This window comes from Entelurus aequoreus, linkage group LG12 (genome assembly GCF_033978785.1).
Source record: "Entelurus aequoreus isolate RoL-2023_Sb linkage group LG12, RoL_Eaeq_v1.1, whole genome shotgun sequence".
Taxonomy (NCBI): Eukaryota; Metazoa; Chordata; class Actinopteri; order Syngnathiformes; family Syngnathidae; genus Entelurus; species Entelurus aequoreus.
Window position 1 is genome coordinate 16286245 of NC_084742.1, and position 20224 is coordinate 16306468.

General features: G+C 39.7%; 1 protein-coding gene across 3 annotated transcripts in view; it reads left to right on the top strand.

Annotated features, from left to right (window-relative positions):
- The window catches only part of atp2b1a (ATPase plasma membrane Ca2+ transporting 1a), a 73144-nt gene that overhangs the window by 45236 nt on the left and 7684 nt on the right, over positions 1–20224 (top strand). For all 3 annotated transcript variants that reach the window (XM_062064890.1, XM_062064891.1, XM_062064892.1), the window contains exons 3-13: positions 5112–5309; positions 5454–5711; positions 5785–5910; positions 7303–7464; positions 7582–7620; positions 14087–14242; positions 16367–16581; positions 16666–16908; positions 16987–17228; positions 17601–17838; positions 17905–18084. In XM_062064890.1, coding sequence (XP_061920874.1) covers positions 5112–5309; positions 5454–5711; positions 5785–5910; positions 7303–7464; positions 7582–7620; positions 14087–14242; positions 16367–16581; positions 16666–16908; positions 16987–17228; positions 17601–17838; positions 17905–18084 — 2057 coding nt within the window. The remainder of the gene's footprint in view (positions 1–5111; positions 5310–5453; positions 5712–5784; positions 5911–7302; positions 7465–7581; positions 7621–14086; positions 14243–16366; positions 16582–16665; positions 16909–16986; positions 17229–17600; positions 17839–17904; positions 18085–20224) is intronic.

Consider the following 20224-nt stretch of genomic DNA (forward strand, 5'->3'; position numbering starts at 1 on the left):
TGTGTGTGTATATATGTATATATATATATAATGTGTGTGTATATATGTATATATAAACATATATACATATATGTATATATATAAATATATATATATATATATGGTGCCGTCTGCTGGATTGAAAAATGTCACTACATATGATCTGCAAGTAAAATGGAGAGTTGGCTTTTTTTACGAATGAGGAAAGGAGTATAACATCTGTGACTAAAAGAGACAAATAGTAAACAGTAAAAGAACATTCACTTGATTTAGCGCTATTACGTCATAATGATCCCACACTTTCTTCATTCCATTTACCTGTAAATCAATGATAACGAGAGCATGGCACGCCACTCCTCCCACATCTCTATCAAGAAGAAGCGCCTTCTGATAAACAGTTTGGAACTTTGTCGTCAAATTTCACAGCAGCTCTATTGGTCAATTTTTTTTTTTCAAATGACACACATTGAGGTATGAAGCCAGGGAGACCATATCACTCCTTGTGTTTCATTCTGCATCGATGCTTCTGTATCGTTTGGCCCAACACTAATCAAAACAATTTGTGCCGGCCTGCCACAAATAGACTTTTTGTCTATATGGCGGTCTGTTGGTTTATACAAAATAGTGTTTCTGGACAACATGAAAAAGTTGTGTGGTAAACATGTGTCGCTATTCCCAGTATACAGCATCCCTTCAATGTTCGACTCCCTGACTTGTAGCCCGTCAGCTTTTGCACAGTCATTCGTCCCTCAAAATTCCGCTCCACCTCCTCATCGCTTCACTCCATCCATCCTCCCACACAAACACACGCGAGCCGTCTGCATGGATAAAGCTGAAAATCTGGTGCATCATCAATTGTGTGTAGGCCCTTTTCAAGTGTGTATGTGGAGGCGTCCGAATGGTTATGGCGGGGGTCTCTGCAGTACAGTAGAATGCAATGTGGTCAGACACTAAGTAATCCATTCTCTTGGAGTTTGACTTCAGAATCTCACCCCTAGTGCAGCCTCCCAGAGCCGGTGATTTTCCCGTGCAGATAATACTTTCGATGTCCGCTTGAGCTTGTGACTTTTAGCCCCCACATTGCTGCATCAATCTGTTGTCAGGCAAGATGGCTCATAGTTAAGACTTGAGAATACTTTTCCTGATGTTTAACTGTAATGCTTCTAGTTTATTTCAAACATGCGTTGAGTTGAGTTTGAGTTTATTTCGAACATGCAAGCATACAACATGATACATCACAATTTCCAGTTTCTCTTTTCAACATGTTCGAAAAAGAGTAGGAAGAAGCAGAGCTTATTTAATCCTACCCCTTTTCTTTTACATAACAGTTGCTAAAACTTTTGTTCACTTCCTGTTCTCAATTTATTCACAATATACTCCATAAGTAATCTCAATAAAAATCAATAAATAAATAATAATTGGTGAATTAAGTTATATTTAATATGATGAGATGAGTAAGATTATTTTGAGTGATTGAATGGATGGATGAAATAAATTCAGAATGTTTATCATGGTTCTTCTTCTTTGTACTTTGTAAACACTTTAAGTTTGAAGAGTTTCTTGAAGTGGATCATATTAGTACATTGTTTGATTGCTTTGCTTAATCCATTCCATAAAATTAATTCCACATACAGATATACTGAAGGTCTTAAGTGTTGTACGTGCATACAAATGTTTTAAATTAAATGTTTCTCTAAGATTATATTCGTCCTCTTTTGTTGAGAAGAATTGTTGTATATTCTTGGGTAGCAGGTTATAGTTTGCTTTGTGTATAATTTTAGCTGTTTGCAAATTCACTATGTCGTGGAACTTCAGTATCTTTGATTCAATAAATAAAGGATTTTTATGTTCTCTATATCCAACATTATGTATTATTCTAACTGATCTTTTTTGTAACACCGTTAGTGAATGAAGTGTACTTTTGTAATTATTTCCTCATTTCTACACAATAACTCAAATATGGTAACACTAGCGAGCAGTAGAGAATATGAAGTGATTTTTGGTCTAGAACAGGTTTTGCCTTATTCATTATTGACGTGTTTCTTGCTACTTTATGTTGTATATTTTGTACATGAGATTTCCAGTTCAATTTATCTTCAATCATTATACCTACAAATTTGGTTTCATTTACTCTTTCAATTTCTATTCCGTCTACCGTATTTGTATTTGTGTTTGACTTTCTCTTCTACTGTTACCAAATATCATTATTTTAGTTTTACTGAGATTCAACGATAGTCTGTTTTTTTCAATGCGTGCTAGGTTACATTATAGTGCATTACACGTTTACAGTTCCACAATTCAACCTGTCTGAAAAAGAGCAGAACTGAACCGCTTCTCTATTTCTCAACAATTACTGATATATACTGATTTGTTCACATCCTATATTGAATTTGTACCAATAACCAATGTGTGTACTGATAAAAGACAATGCTAAAGATATATAAAAGTGGAGTTAACAGTTTGCAGACTTATTACGTCGTTAAAATAAACGTGCAAACTAAGCAGTCTAGAATAAATGAGTACAGAATATATTAGGGATGTACGGTATTATTTGCCAATTCGAAAAGGGTAACTTTCTGCTTCTCAAGGCCGATACGGATAACTCATATTTATCTATCTATCTATCTATCTATCTATCTATCTATCTATCTATCTATCTATCTATCTATCTATCTATCTATCTATCTATCTATCTATCTATCTATCTATCTATCTATCTATCTATCTATATGTCTAATGTGTGTGTGTAGATTTAATTGTAGTGTGTGCACACTTATCTTTGCGGCTGACTTTGGGGCAGCTTCTTTCGCAACAGGCGTCATCCATGGCTTTTGTAGCCATGCAGGTGTTTCAGGTGGCTGATGAGCTTTGTTGTGTATGTGGTGTTTTTTGCACAACATTTGGTGCAAATAGAACGTGAAAAGTCTTCCTCTGAAGCAGTGAAGAAGTCCCACACGATCGACGCCATGTTTGGTTACCTTGTAAGCTCTAGGGAAGTTTACAGCACAGCACAGATTGGCGCCTGATTTGCTCACCGTAACCCACCTACAGCACAGTACGGTTTTTTAAAATTTTTATCAGATATTTTTTGTTTTTAAATGTTATCGGATTTATCGATATGTCTTCATAATTCCTCATATCGGCTCAATAATGATCTGTGCACCCCTAGAATACAGTATATAGTACAAACCCCGTTTCCATATGAGTTGGGAAATTGTGTTAGATGTAAATATCAACGGAATACAATGATTTGCTAATCCTTTTCAACCCATATTCAATTGAATGCACTACAAAGACAAGATATTTGATGTTCAAACTCATAAACGTTATTTTTTTTGCAAATAATCATTAACTTAGAATTTCATGGCTGCAACACGTGCCAAAGTAGTTGGGAAAGGGCATGTTCACCACTGTGTTACATGGCCTTTCCTTTTAACAACACTCAGTAAACGTTTGGGAACTGAGGAGACACATTTCTTAAGCTTCTCAGGTGGAATTATTTCCCATTCTTGCTTGATGTACAGCTTAAGTTGTTCAACAGTCCGGGGGTCTTCGTTGTGGTATTTTAGGCTTCATAATGCGCCACACATTTTCAATGGGAGACAGGTCTGGACTACAGGCAGGCCAGTCTAGTACCCGCACTCTTTTACTATGAAGCCACATTGATGTAACACGTGGCTTGGCATTGTCTTGCTGAAATAAGCAGGGGCGTCCATGGTAACGTTGCTTGTATGTACCTTTCAACATTAATGGTGCCATCACAGATGTGTAAGTTACCCATGTATTGGGCACTAATACATCCCCATACCATCACAGATGCTGGCTTTTCAACTTTGCGCCTATAACAATCCGGATGGTTCTTTTGCTCTTTGGTCCGGAGGACACGACGTCCACAGTTTCCAAAAACAATTTGAAATGGGAACTCGTCAGACCACAGAACACTTTTCCACTTTGTATAAGTCCATCTTAGATGAGCTCAGGCCCAGCGAAGCCGACGGCGTTTCTGGGTGTTGTTGATAAACGGTTTTGGCCTTGCATAAGAGAGTTTTAACTTGCACTTACAGATGTAGCGACCAACTGTAGTTACTGACAGTGGGTTTCTGAAGTGTTCCTGAGCCCATGTGGTGATATCCTTTACAGACGGATGTCGCTTGTTGATGCAGTACAGCCTGAGGGACCGAAGGTCACGGGCTTAGCTGCTTACGTGCAGTGATTTCTCCAGATTCTCTGAACCCTTTGATGATATTACGGACCGTAGATGGTGAAATCCCTAAATTCCTTGCAATAGCTGGTTGAGAAAGGTTTTTCTTAAACTGTTCAACAATTTGCTCATGCATTTGTTGACAAAGTGGTGACCCTCGCCCCATCCTTGTTTGTGAATGACTGAGCATTTCATGGAATCTACTTTTATACCCAATCATGGCACCCACCTGTTCCCAATTTGCCTGTTCACCTGTGGGATGTTCCAAATAAGTGTTTGATGAGCATTCCTCAACTTTATCAGTATTTATTGCCACCTTTCCCTACTTCTTTGTCATGTGTTGCTGGCATCAAATTCTAAAGTAAATGATTATTTGCAAAAAAAAAATGTTTATCAGTTTGAACATCAAATATGTTGTCTTTGTAGCATATTCAACTGAATATGGGTTGAAAATGATTTGCAAATCATTGTATTCCGTTTATATTTACATCTAACACAATTTCCCAACTCATATGGAAACGCGGTTTGTACTTCAAATAATTGCGAGGAATGAAGACTAAATAGTAAGTCCAAGAGTAGATTTGACCTAAGCTTTGTATATGATGTTTGAGCTCGCATAATAAACAGATGATTATGTAATAGATGATAGATAATGCCTTATTGATTATTACGCTTCATGATAATGACATCAGACACCAGTTCAAAATTATTGGTATACTTTTTAAACACCACTTTTTCCTCAAACTGAATCATATTAGTACATTTTTTTACTTCTTTGCTCAATGCGTTCTATATTTTAGTTCCACATAGTGATATGTATTTTTAGCTGTATTTACAAATAATCATGTAAAGATGTAGCATGACCCATTCATTTAAAACCTGTCTCACTTTGCGCTTTTCTTCCATCCCCTTTTTCCCCCTTCTTCCACAGGTCTAAGTGGGCAGCCAGCAGACATCGAGAAGCGGAAAACGGTGTTTGGGCAAAATTTAATACCGCCCAAAAAGCCTAAAACGTTCTTGCAATTAGTGTGGGAGGCGCTCCAGGATGTCACGCTGATTATCCTAGAAGTGGCAGCCGTAGTTTCACTTGGCCTTTCTTTTTATAGACCTCAAGATGCCGAAAGAGAAGGTAAGAATAAGATTTTTAGAAACATTCAGGGCTTTCGATCGCATTGTTTATTTCCGCCAGATTTATTTGCACTAGATTTATTTGTAGAAATGTGACTCTCTTGACTTATATATATGTATATATATATAATTTTTTTTTACTCAGACTGTGGGAAGGCTGCCGGTGGCGTGGAGGATGAAACCGAGTCAGATGCAGGCTGGATCGAGGGCGTCGCCATCCTGCTCTCGGTCATCTGCGTGGTGCTGGTGACGGCGTTCAACGACTGGAGTAAAGAGAAGCAGTTCCGTGGCCTTCAGAGCCGCATCGAGCAGGAGCAGAAGTTCACGGTCGTGCGCGGGGGGCAAGTCATCCAAATTCCCGTGGCAGAGATAGTAGTGGGTGACGTTGCTCAAGTAAAATATGGTGAGATTGATTTAACTACAGCCATTTAAAACTGTACAAAGTCTGAGTTGTGTTCCCTGTGTGTGGCGTTCAGGTGACCTTTTGCCCGCCGATGGCGTCCTCATCCAAGGCAACGATTTGAAGGTTGATGAGAGCTCGCTCACAGGAGAGTCGGACCATGTCAAGAAAACGCAACAAAAAGATTTAATGCTTTTATCAGGTAACAGAATGATGTCACAGCATAGTACTTGCTAAGTATAACCACTTAATAAATCTAGCACCACTGCTAGTTGGTAGTGACTTCTTAAGCATACGTTTTTAACTGGTTTTGCTGCGCGACCATCACCCCTTAATGACAAACGGACATTTTTCAGCTAAGTATATTGTTTAAAGGAGACATTTAAATTTGAGGTAGTGCAAAATAACAGTGTGACAGCACAAATATTTGATAAACATTTTTAGAAACACTACATTTTTCTCCACAAACTCCAAATTGTTTTGGCAAAAAGTGTCTAAAAAGCTTATCGATTCTGTTGCCGCTAATGTTTGGTCTCTACTTGCTACCTCCGTAGAGCAATAACGCCAAAGGAGTTCCACTTCATAGTCTTACCCTCGAAGCACTGTAAAACTGCATTTACATTATTAGAGAATATTAACTATAATTTAAATGAAAGAATATTTACTATAACTTAAATTACATACCAAATCAGCCGAGTGACGGTCAACAAAACCAAAATGCATTCAAACAAATGCGCTTGCTGAATGCTAATTTACATTAGAAAGTCACAATTATGTGCCAGCAATTAGCATTAGTGATTTCACATTTTCCATCCATCCATCCATCCATTTTCTACCGCTTGTCCCTCTTGGGGTCGCGGGTGGTCGCTGGAGCCTATCTCAGCTGCATTCGGGCGGTACACCCTGGACAAGTCGCCACCTCATCACGTGGCCAACACAGATAGACGGACAACATTCACACTCACATTCACACACTAGGGCCAATTTAGTGTTGCCAATCAACCTATCCCCACATTTTCAGCAAATATAATTAAATACACAACCGAGATGTCGATTTCCACATAAACAGCTGATATGAAATACACATAAAATACTAAAGGCAAGCGCTTTCTAAGGCTCAACAAGAGACTAGACCAGGAAGAGTCATTGTTAGACAACAGCCCGCTGGATTAAAAAAACCTTCAGAATAAAACAACAATATTATTTTCACCAGTTGAGTATCACTGTTCTAAATCTTAAACCAACGAAGTGACTCATTGCATTTTGCAAGAATCCTTCTAACACTTATTTTGTGTAAATAGGCTCACTTTCACTTTTGTGGTTTCTTCATTGCTCTTCTTTTCCTGTTTGTTATTCTTTTATAGCCAAACTTTAACTGCTGTATTTGAAATGAATACTTCCTCCAAGTAATTTATCCATCTCCTGTTTATTATTGCTATACATTGTTTTAGTTATGTAATTGACTTTATTGTCTGCCATACTTTTCAGTGTTCCGCTCACTCTGCAAATTCATCAACTCGGGCTTTTGTTTTGCTCTTAATTGGAACATGTGGGGAACTTAAGTGCTGTTTTCGCTTGCCTCTTTGCTCCAAAGGCACCCACGTGATGGAAGGCTCGGGGAAAATGGTGGTCACAGCGGTGGGCGTCAACTCCCAAACTGGAATTATTTTCACGTTACTCGGGAGTGCCGAGGACGACGAGGAGGATGAGGAGGAAAAGAAGAAGGAAAAGGGGGAGAAGAAGAAACAAAGAAAAAGTGAGTGTCCATCCGCCTGATTCGTGTTCCATGAGCCACCGCTATTTTTGCATTGCAATTATAGCTTCAGAAAAAGTAGAAATGTTGCTTTCCTCATGACTTCTATCTTTCTTGCAGACAAGAAGCAGGATGGGTCCATTGAAAATCGCAAGAAAGGTAAGCTGCTGGTCTGACACAGACAACCTTGTTTTAGTCTGAGGTTGTTGTTTAATTCTTGTTCTTCAACCTTAAACGAGCTGGACCTCAAGATGATTTAAAATGTATTCTAGATCTTTATATGATCAGTCTTCTCAGATATCCAAAGAATACAATTATTTGTCCCACAGAATCGACTTTCCAGAACAGTTCTTCAAAGCAAAACCCCAATTTATTATTGGTTGAGTCTGGAAAAATCAAGAAATCCCAGAATGTAACTTTGTGAAAACATGCACGGCTACTGTGTTGCATGTATTTTTATGACAAATACACCACCTAGTGGAGCTGTTATTTAACCCCAAAGTTTGACCTCATAGGTCCGGGGGTCAAGCTCTTTTTACTGAGAGTCTCGTGCAGAAAAATCTAAGGACTCAGAGGCCATTTTGATACATTTTGTACATTAAATGTGCTCAAACCAATCTATTGTATGTCAGTACATGCTAAACCAATGTTCTCAAACTGTGTAGTGGTACACGGGCTCCATCTAGTGGTATGTCAATAAATCGCTTAATTAAATAATCAAACACAGTGTTGCTGTTCAAACTGTGTCTAATGTTACAGTGGCCTAAAATATTAAATTACATGTTAAATAAAACCTCTGCCTTCTTTTTAATGAATACTTACGTCTACTATGCTATTATATTTTAATGTTGGTCATTTATGGTGGTACTTGGATAGCAAGGTGTTTTCTGAGGTGGTACTTGGTGAAAAAAGTTTGAGAGCCACTGTGCTTAAGTATCTGAACAAAACATCTTCATCTTAGCTTAGCATTATAAATGACAAAGCAACTTAGTTTAATATTCAATAGTATATGTCATTAACAATTGAGAATGCACTAATCAATTGGCCACTGATCAGTATCAGTCGATTTTTGTGAAAAAGTATGTGATCACCCAATGCTGATACATGCCTTTCATTGCCAGTCACAAAATCCAAACCCCTCTGGTTGATTCTGTATTAAATTTTTAGTTATTTTTGACAGACAGCTAGCAGCTAACTGTGTATCTCCATACAGTGTGGAGCTGCTCCCCTAGAATAATAATCATCACCTCCATTGCGGAAATTGAACTAACTTTCTTAGTATCTTAAGTTTCGTTATCGTGTATTAGGGTTGTAGGGTGTACGGGTACGAATAAAGTACCGCGATACTAATTGATTGAGATAGGTACCATACTGCCTTTGAAAAGTACCGGTACCGTTCTTTCATCTGAATGCTGCTGTGCGGACGTGATTACAGAACCGAGGCGCATGATGTTGAGTGTGTCAAGAACGCACAGACAAAGTGCATACAAGTAATAACATATTTGAGAGGACTAATGGCAAAAAAACGACAATTCTACTATTTGATAAAGAGTGTGCGTGAAGCGCAATATGGAGGTATTTGGGCTTCAGAACTAACGATAAAGGTGACACTTTAAACAAGGAAGCGCCACCCTTCAAGTGTTGCTTTAAAACATGCCTCGCTAAATGTGGTGATTAGTGTTACCACCGTTGCTTCAAACTTAAGTAAACATTTAAATAATAAGCATTCAGATCTACACAATGAGTTATAAATAGTGACAGGTAATAATGTTGTTACACCTGTCCTGCTCTGGTGCAGACTGTAGTCGAGGAACACAGAGCAGACGTTCCTTCCAGAGCGGATGTTTTCGTCAGTGGTAACACCTTTCACTTTACCCTACAATGGGTCTGCTAAGCTCCCCTTTTAGATCAAAATGACGAGGCCGTTGAGTCGTGACAATCTGGTTGCTTTATTATTAATTTTGCAGGACACAACCGGACCGGTTCATCACTGTACTGCGCAGTGCACTCGCTACGTCTCTCTCTCTCTCTTTACTTCTCTTTACTGACGTCACTCAGACAACACATTGCCATTCTCTTAAACACACTACACTACACGTATAAGTTAACAGCTCCTCTGTTGTGCACATGTAGATACGTAGACACGCACAGAGCTGCTTGGATTGATGCCAATATTAGTGGAGTTAAGACCCATCTAGTGTCAACTAATGCAAGTGAAATGACTGAATTTTGTTACAAATTTCTACAATTTTTGTTTTATCTTTAACAAATGTGTGTTTTACCCGCTACATGGCTTATCTGTGTAAATGTATCCATAGTTTTGTTTTTAGTACTTACTAATAATTGTATTTTTCTTAAAGCACAGACCAGTATTGGCAACCATAAATCATGATGTATTTAATATAATGTCAATAAAGCTTATTCTAACCTAATCCTTGATTATAGCAGACTATATGTAATGTGGAAAATTGTAAATTGTTCTTTGAGTGCAACAAGAAGAGCCCAATGTGTTTAATGCCCTTTAATTTATATTTTAACCTTCTAAAATTGTTCTTTAAATGCAATAGAAAACATGTTAATTGTATTGTAAGATTTTCTGTTAAAATAAAGCCAATATTGACATTTTTTGTAGTTCCCTTTATTTTGAAAAGTATCGGAAAGTATCTATATACATTTTGGTACCTGTACCAAATTATTGGTATCGGGCCAACCCTATCGTGTATCATTATCACTGGAGGACGAGGCTAAACATGTTACACACCGAGTAAAAACAAGCCAAGAGCAGGCATACTAATTGCTAAGATAGCTTGAGACAGCACAATAAATAAGTGCTGAGTTAAAGTTTAGGATGTGTAAATTGAAGCGCATCGCAGCAGATGGTAAGCAGATATTAACAGGAAACTAACAATTACTTTAAGTTTAGAAAGCGAATACCGTATTTTTCGGATTATAAATCGCTCCGGAGTATACGTCGCACCGGCAGAAAATGCATAATAAAGAAGGAAAAAAACATATATACTAAGTCGCATTTTTGGGGGAAATTTATTTGATAAAGTCCAACACCAAGAATAGACATTTGAAAGGCAATTTAAAATAAATAAAGAATAGTGAACAACAGTTAGCATCCCATGACCCCCAATGCACTTCTGCCATGACCCTCCCCGCCGAATTCTTATTGGTTGACGTGTGAGTGACGATTGCTGACATTTTGCTACGTCTCTTCCGTGAATTAGATAAATAATATCATTTGATATTTTACGGTAATGTGTTGATAATTTCCCACATAAGTCGCTCCGGAGTATATGTCGCACCCACGGCCGAACTATGAAAAAAACTGTGATTTATAATCCGAAAAATACGGTAATATAACAACTGTTGTGCTCTGTTGCTTTGTAGTGGCTAGGTGTATACACAAGGGGAGGGCGAATCTATCCATTAATTGTTTGTGTCGATACCAGAGGTAGTATCGGTGTGATTGAGTAATTCGTTTGATTGTATTTTTCTCAAAATCATTTTTTTCTCAATGTTTACACATTCAGGGAATAACACAGTATAGTTTGAGGGCAAAAACAAAAATATTTAAAAGAGGAGCAGATGGTAGTTTTTGCTTTTTTGTTTAGCTATTGTATACTATTGACTTTGTTTTACTCAAACAATTGTATGTAATGAAAGAGAATAAGACACTACTTTAAATACTGTGTTGATATTGTTAAACTGTCAATAGCACATGGGATCGGTATCGGCCGATCTTACTCATGGATGATCAGTATTGGAATTGGCTTCATAGCACCCTGATCAAACATCCCTATTAATGTACTGTAGTTGCAATAACACGCATGACGTGCTGCGTGTTTCATGATCAATATAAAATGTGACTCACTCGATTCGTCTAGTCCAGCTGGCCTGGGACATTTCCTGTTGATTTTGGCTAAGTAATCCATTTATGTCGAAATAGTTTGGCTTCAAGTTCCACATTTTGCAGCTTCAATTCACTTTCACCTCACTCTCACGGCTTCCGTCTGCTCCAACGTCTCACTCTTCCTTCATGCTGGCTTCTTGAAGCAGTAGTTCCTCCTCCGTATATTGAGCTTAAAAAAGATATGGTTGTGAATTCTCATTTGTCCAAAAATGGTCGTCTTTGTTGTTTGTTACCGTGTCTGCCACCATTAGAAGACACACGCCTTGACACGCTGCTATGGAAAATGGAAATAAATGGCGCCGAAAAACTAGTTCCGGCAATGACCAAAATACTGTAAATATTGTACATATTACATATTGTTACGAACTTATCTGTTACTACATTATATATATATTTGCAGAGTGTATGTAAAACGTTGATAGAGGGTTTTGAAGTTGTCTTAAAGGACTTTGAAGGCTACATTGGTGACTCCCTTTTACCGCATCTTCCAAGTGTTTTTTTATCATCTTTAAAATGTTATAACAAAATACATGTGTAATCTTGTCTCTCATCATGATTGTGAACGATAGGCAAAATTCCCAAAAAGTGCAGTTCCCTTTAAATCATATTGAATTATGATTTCCTACACTGCTCAAAGCGCTCAACAAAACACCCGCTGTAACTTTAAGGTCTTTTGCCAAGAAAGTGGGTTTCATACTTTTAGAGGACTGACAAGCACATGAATGTCAAAATGTTTAGAAAGACTGATGGAAATACATGGCCGCCATAATGCAGAACTATTCAATAGAGATGGATGGATAGAATCTTTATTGATGCTGAGGGATATCCAAGACTTGTTGATGTCCTGATTTCTTCACTAGTGCTTTTAAACGCAAGGTCTGAGGAAACTGAGGAGTTGTTGTGGTGAGGTAATTTTCATGACATTTGTTTAGAATGTGGTGGAACAGGGTTAGAAAGTCTGTGTTTGATGCGCTTTGCCGGGCTGTGCTTGCAGAATGTTACAGCTGATGTGTAAGCAGGTTAAACACAGGTGTTCTCATTAAAGTGGCCCCTGTGTGTGTAATTGCCTGGCAACGGAGAGCCTACATTTGCTAGGCACATTTACATCTCCCTTCCCCATTCACAGCACTGTGTGATTACTACAGTGGTGTTATGAGAGTGATCTTACATTTTAGTGTGACCCCGTTTGACCCGGCGCAAGCTGTCCTGGCATCCTCATTGTCCTGCGAGTCTCCCATCTTTCCTCGCCCGGCACATTGTGCTCGGGGCAGCAGGTGCTACCGAATCCAGTTACAGCGATTAGTGATGAGGAGATTAAAGCTATGCAACAATTCCAGGGCCAGAACATCTGCTCATATCCCACCCCAACCCCCGCCGTGCCTTGACTCTCCCTGCGGCCCCCACCATTTAATGTCTCGATCTGAATCATCACTGCGAGTGGGACGAGCAGCTGGTCCAATTTGAAGGCTGACAACCACGATAACGAGGATGTTTCATGGCAACCGGCTCTCCCGGGCTCGCGGCCCTGCTGGGACGGTGATCAGTGCTGTTCAGGTCGGTGACCATGCACTACACTGGCGTTGGTCCCTGGTGCACAGATTCTGTCTGCCTGGAATCAACCGTGATCCTTTAGACCAGGGGTGTCAAACTCATTTTAGATCGGGGGCCACATGGAGAAAAATCTACTCCCAGGTGGGCCGGACAGGTAAAATCACGGCACGATAACTTAAAAATAAAGACAAATTCAGATTGTTTTCTTTGTTTAAAAATAGAACAAGAAAATTCGGAAAATGTACAAATCATAATGTTGTTGGTTTTTTTTTACACTTACATGTTGCGGTTAATAGTATTCTATCTTTATTTGTCGTTATTTATATTTTCTGAATACATTATGTGATAATGTTCATCAGTCAACTCATTGGTGTTAATTTTCAATCTATTACGATAAAAAAATTATATCAAAATCAAATTACAGGATGTCATTCATGCAAGTTTGCTCATTTTCCTTAACTGGTGCACTAACATCATGTGGTTTATTTTATTTTTTTTACATATGTAGCATAATCTACAAAGATGCAAATAATTGCTATTGTGACATCTAGTGGACACATTTAGAACAGCAGTTTCTTTCATTCAAAAATGTTGGTTCATTTTTATACTTAGCAAACTCATCCCGCGGGCCGGATAAAACCTGTCCGCGGGCCTGATCCGGCCCACGGGCCGTACGTTTGACACCCCTGCTTTAGACTGAGATTAATCCAGAGGTGTAAGTCCAGAACCAACCACAGTCCGCAGCAGCTGCAGGAACCCAGTTCTAACCCCCCCCACGCCCTTTCCATGTGGCATACTATCACACACAAGACGGATAAAGCCTTGTCAGGTGTGCACCATTTGTCCGATGCCTTTTATTATATATCATGCAAAGTTTGAGAGAAGAAAGCTTTGACAATTGTCCTGCAGTTGTTCAGCAGCTGTAGCCTGACCGCCTGGCGCAGCTAATGATTTTATCATGGCTCTCTTATTTTATCTGCTTGCGTGTCTCTGGGATTCCCTGCCTGCGAGGGAGAGGATGGCACTGCGAATATGCAGTCACCCCCATCTGGCCTTTATTTGTGCAAATACAATTGTTTATTTATGATATTCTGTGTACATTACCTGCCATGAGTTGAGATTTAAGGCATTTTAACGACTTTTTCTCTGCTGCAGCTAAAGCACAGGATGGCGCTGCCATGGAAATGCAGCCTCTGAACAGCGACGAGGGAGCAGATGCAGAGGAGAAGAAGAAAGCCAACCTGCCAAAGAAGGAGAAATCTGTTCTCCAGGGAAAGCTGACCAAACTTGCTGTACAGATCGGCAAAGCAGGTGAGCAGCAGTTTGAACTGTGTTCAAACTTTTGATGGTGTGTACTAGGTGTGTAACCGTACACTATAATCACGTCTCGTTACGTGCCTGGACTTCATCTTATGAACTTATATTTGTCTTAACGTATGTTTTTCTTCCGTGGGAGGGAGGCGAGTTGAGTAGTTGCATACAGCGGGTGTGCTGAGAGAATAGATCTTCTTTAAATATTAGTAGAAGATTCTTGTATATGCAAACAAATCGTTTTTAGAAAGTGATAAATCTTACCTGCTTACAATTTCAGCTCTCACTTACGAGGTTCTTACTAGGAATGGGCGATATGCCCTAAAATCCATATTGCGGTACATATTGCAGCCTTCTGCATTAACGGTATATATCATAACATATTATTTGCTATATAAATGACAATAGAACCATTTTAAAACAGGTCACAAAGGCTCCTAAGTTGGCTGCTGATGTATGCGGTTACATATTGCATTTTTGCCAGTTATTATTTTTCAAAACTATTATTAATCTACTTAATAATTTACTGTTAATATCTGGTTGTCTGTTGTAACGCGGTTTTATCTACACTAATGTTGTTTGAATACTTTACATTAGTTATGGGCGATACTACAAATTTGAGTATCAATCCAATACCAAGTACTGACAATAGTAGTATTGGTCATACCAATCGATGTTCATACTTAAAATGTTCAACATCATTCATTAATAAACCTTTTTATCACAATTACACGCAGAAAAAAGCAGTGTATGGTGGTGTATTAATATATATTAAATGTTTGAATTATTTCCTACTGTCGGCTCTGATTAAAATCCTTTGGTTTGTGCCCTCAAAGTTGTTCTTTTTTTAGGACCTTATTTCCGGTGTTTGTAAACAATAAAAAAAACAACAAAATACTTTTTGACAATAAAAAAATATCGATATAACTATTGTAGTGTACTGATATACTTGGTATTGTTACTGTCTATATTTATATCGATCCGCCCCTTCTGTTTACATCCAAGCGCTCTAGCTTAGCGGTTAACGGTTAGCATTATCCTCCTACGGTGGGTGATTTAGCATGTTTAGCTATTCCTCGTCCTCAAGTGATGATACTTCTAAGAAACCTAGTTTTATTTGCTGCCACGAAGGTGAGGATTAATGATTTAGAAGCAGCCTCACATTGTAGAGGGACATCAGCCGCTAGCGATAATGCTACAGTGGTTGAGGACGCGTTTGTTAGCTTGTCGCTGTCAAATTTGCAGGGCACAGCGAGAATTTGTCAATCTATCACGATATGACAATAGTATTAAAAACTCTATCGTCAACCAAATTTAGATCACTCATATCGTTTAAATCGCCCAACCCTAGTGCTTACTGGTGTGACGTGTCTAAAACCAGCTGGCAACAATTTATTTTTTATTACTAATAGTGTTTGGAGAATGTTTCCTCATCGGGCACATTAGTCTCGTCGAGACACGCCACTGTCAGACATTGAGCTTGCTATGCCAAGGGGCGCTTCAGGCCGGCCGAATCCAGCCGTTGGCACTGGTGGGAAATTAGATGGCGTGCTGCACTCCCTTGTTCCAAAGCTGTAGCTGTCTCCTGAGTCTCCTGATGATCTTTTAAGATGTTCAGTTCTGTTTGTTCAACTTTTACTTCCTCTATTTATTCAAGTTTGATGTCTTCTTGGCTCTGCCACGGCAGAAGGCCTCACTAAACTATCCAAACTCTACCGTATTTATTTGTTTACAAGAGTGGTTTAGCTTTTTTTCCTTACAGGGGCTAAATCTACATCCATGTGACGTTACTGACACCTAGTGATCAGTCAGTATACAGTACTACATATCATCACAATCTGTTTATTTCTCTCAGAGAAAAATGCCATAGATTCAACTGATCGTCAATTATGGGCAAAATCCTACAAATCACATTTGACTATGAAAATTCTGAGTCGAAGAGCGCTTCTATGACTCTTGACGCGATACACACTTCTGGTCCCCCACTTTAATGTGTACCTATTGGGACATAAGTACCTTCAGTTCTGTACCGGAAAATTCCGATACCAATATGTGTACTGTTACACCTCTAATTTGTACACTTTTGTTCCCAATTATATAGTCTGGACCTGTGATTTCTTACAGGGTTGGTGATGTCAGCCATAACCGTCATCATTCTGGTGGTGCTCTTTGTGGTGGACACCTTTTGGATCCAGAACCTGCCCTGGGTCAAGGCCTGCACGCCCATCTACATTCAGTTCTTTGTGAAATTCTTCATCATCGGCGTCACCGTGCTGGTGGTGGCTGTTCCCGAGGGGCTCCCACTCGCTGTGACCATTTCCCTGGCGTACTCTGTTAAGGTAACATCTCTTATCCTTGCTTAACACTTTGAAGCCAAGCTACTTATCCTCTCTGGTTGCTGTTAATTGTCTTTCTTCCAACAGAAAATGATGAAAGACAACAACCTGGTGCGTCATTTGGACGCCTGCGAGACCATGGGCAACGCCACAGCCATCTGCTCTGATAAGACTGGAACTCTCACCATGAATCGCATGACTGTGGTGCAGGCCTACTTGGCCGGCAAACACTTCAAGAAAGTCCCAGAACCGGAAAACATCCCTGCATCCATTTTAGACTTCCTAATCTTGGGGATAGCCGTCAACTGCGCCTACACTACTAAGATCATGGTACGTCTAATGTGCTGTGTTCTTTTTTTTAAGCTCATGTGGTGCTGATCACCTATCTTCACACCTTCCCCTTCGTAGCCTCCAGAGAAAGAAGGAGGCCTGCCTCGACAAGTGGGTAACAAGACCGAATGTGCCTTACTTGGTTTTTCCACCGACCTCAAGCGCGACTACCAGACCATTCGAAACGAGATCCCAGAGGAGAAACTGTACAAGGTCTACACCTTCAATTCCGTCCGCAAGTCAATGAGCACTGTGCTGAAGATGGCTGACGGTGGCTACCGCATGTTCAGCAAGGGCGCTTCGGAAATCCTCCTTAAAAAGTGAGAACATTTCCCCCTCTTTGTTACCCGAGTTGTCTATCTCTTCATCTCAACAGAACAGAGGTCTTTTCTTGTTCAAGCTTCCCGTGAATGATACGCGCCACGTCTTAGAGCAGCTAAGAAGTTCAAGTGCCTCCCACCCAAGCCCTTTGCGACTTAGAAACAGGCGCTGATAAAATGAGCTGGTAACAACTCCGTAAGCCTCTTAACCAAGCGGGCTTCTTTTTAACCCACAGAAGGCTTAGCGTGACGTCACACTAGTGCACTTCGCCATTTAAATGCTTTTGTTTTCTCCTCTGTGTGCCCTCAAGAGAGCATTTGGCTACCATTTATTATTCTCGCCATGTATCAACATTTCTACCCTTCTTCAAGGTGCTATAAAATCCTCACAGCGAACGGCGAGTCAAAGGTGTTTCGCCCTCGAGATCGAGACGACATGGTGAAGAAAGTGATTGAGCCCATGGCCTCCGAAGGCCTGAGGACCATCTGCCTCGCATACAGAGATTTTACCGCCTCAGACGGCGAGCCAGACTGGGACAACGAAAACGACATCCTCACTGGGCTCACTTGCCTCTGCGTGGTGGGCATCGAAGACCCCGTGAGGCCAGAGGTGAATTTCGGCATACCGTGCAACTCGTTAAATCCATTTTATGAACCTGTGTTTGCTCTGTTCCAGGTTCCGGACGCCATCAGGAAATGCCAACGTGCAGGCATCACTGTGCGTATGGTGACTGGAGACAACATCAACACGGCTCGTGCCATCGCCACCAAGTGCGGCATCCTGCAGCCGGCAGACGACTTCATTTGCTTGGAGGGCAAAGAGTTCAACCGACGGATACGCAACGCAAAAGGAGAGGTGGGTTGCTGCAGACCTGCTCAGTTGATTCTCAACTGGTGGATCCGTTTTCACTAGGTCAAAAAATGTTGTCTCGATGTTTGTGAATACACCCTGCAAAAGCCCTTTGGGCCATTAGCAGGACAGGGACAATGTTGTAGATATCAGCGGGAGAACAATATGCCATAAAGAGAGAGACAGTAGCTCACGTTGTGTTGCATGGGGGAATTCCACCCACAATGAGGACTCCCAGGTATGACGGGAAAGTAGACTGGAAGGTGTGATTCTTACAACAACTCACGATTCAATTTGATTCCGGTTGTTAGGTGACAATTCGAGTCAGAATCAATTCTCAATGGGACACAATTCTCTGTACAAACCGACTCTTGCAATATTATATTTGGTATTTAAATTATCATGAAACTTTTTACCAAACAGGTTATAGGTTACAAAACTCCTTTTAGCTGCTGACGTATGATATATATGCGCAGCAAGTAAGCACAGAGATGTCGTAAAAAACTTAAAAGAATTCTTGATTCTTGAAAATTCGGAATCGATTTAGAGTCATTATAAATAAGAATCATGATTTATCAATTACACTTTCATTTTCAATTCCGTTTTTATTTCAAAATTGCACTTTTGAGACTGGAAGTTTAAGCTGTTCAAAGCTTTTTTAAGATAAGGAAAGAAAACAAAGTATATTTTTGTTGTGTAACAGTTTTGAGACATTTTCAATATTTAGAGGGGAACTGCATTTTTTATTTTTATTTTGCCTATCGTTCACCATAATTATGAAAGACATGTCGACAGATGTATTTTTTAAAATGCATTCTAAATAAATGCGTTCAAAAGTCAGCTTACAATGGAGCCTATAGAGCTCTTAAAAACATCCAAACACCTCCATTAAGGTTTTACATTATGTAAGTATATATTTAATGTAGTAACAGGCACATTTATAATAACATTTTGATCATTTTAAGCAAACGATGAAGTAGCTGATCAGTCGATCATGTCAACATTGGCACGCAAGCTCGTGATCATGACGCTGCTATAAATAGTTTGTCTGCGTTAGTCTGCAATATCTGCAATATCTCTAATACTTGGTTAATATTCAAGTCACGAAATGTAAATGGAGTATTGTTGGATGGTTTTGGATGGTTTTTTATTGGGTTTTATGGGCGGAATAGAGGACCTCCCATTGGCTCCGCTGTAAGCGGACTTTTATTTACAAGGTACAATGCATAAAAAAAAAAATCTGTCGTCATGTCTTTCATAATGATTGTTTAATAGGCAAAATTCCCAAAAAGTGCAGATCCCTTTCAGTGTAAAGCTAATCGAATGGAATTTAATCTTATGAATCAAAATCAAATCGATTTGGGAAAGCCCTACTTAAAAACGTTTTCTCTCAAAGCATTTTTGAAAATATGTCTTCAGTGAAACCCATAATCCAAAATGCTATCTTTGACCAAAACACCACCCTTGCGCTTTATATAGACCATAAGGAAGTGTTTTTGTAGAGATTGTAAAACACAGTTGGAGCGATGGTATTTCTCACCGGCACTCATCGAGGGCGCAGGCTCCCCTTTCCTCTCCCTTATCTCTCCTGCTTGCTTCTTTGTCTTGTCTTGTCTTAACTTTCTTGTTGCCTCGTTTTGCACTGCTCTCCAAATCTAAACATTGGAACTAATTAACTGGCCTCTCAACGAAATTGACAAGGTCTTGAGTTTGGGGGAACCTGCTTGTCTTGACTGAGTGGTTGTTGCTGGACACACGACGGACTCTTGGGAGAAGGAGTGTCGTGTGTCTGGGGACCCCTTTCAGTCGAGGACGTGAAGATATCCACCTATTCGGAATTATGACAACAGGACATCTGCTGATTGGAGAAAGCGTTGCTCTGGTTTGTCAACAAATTGGATGTTGCTTGCGGTCTTCAAAGTACCCTAAAGCTGCCACACATGATTGGAGGATACGGGCAGAACTGTGGACACTTTGTGATTTGGATAACATCGGAGTGTCTGCCCTGCAGGATGAATTTGAGGACCAGTAATAGACAATTTAGAGTGAAAAGCAAATGTTATTTTCACTCTCATTCAAAACATTCTAACTTGGATTATTTCCCTGGCTTCGAGACTCTCCCGAAGGACAGTGCGGCAAAGACACC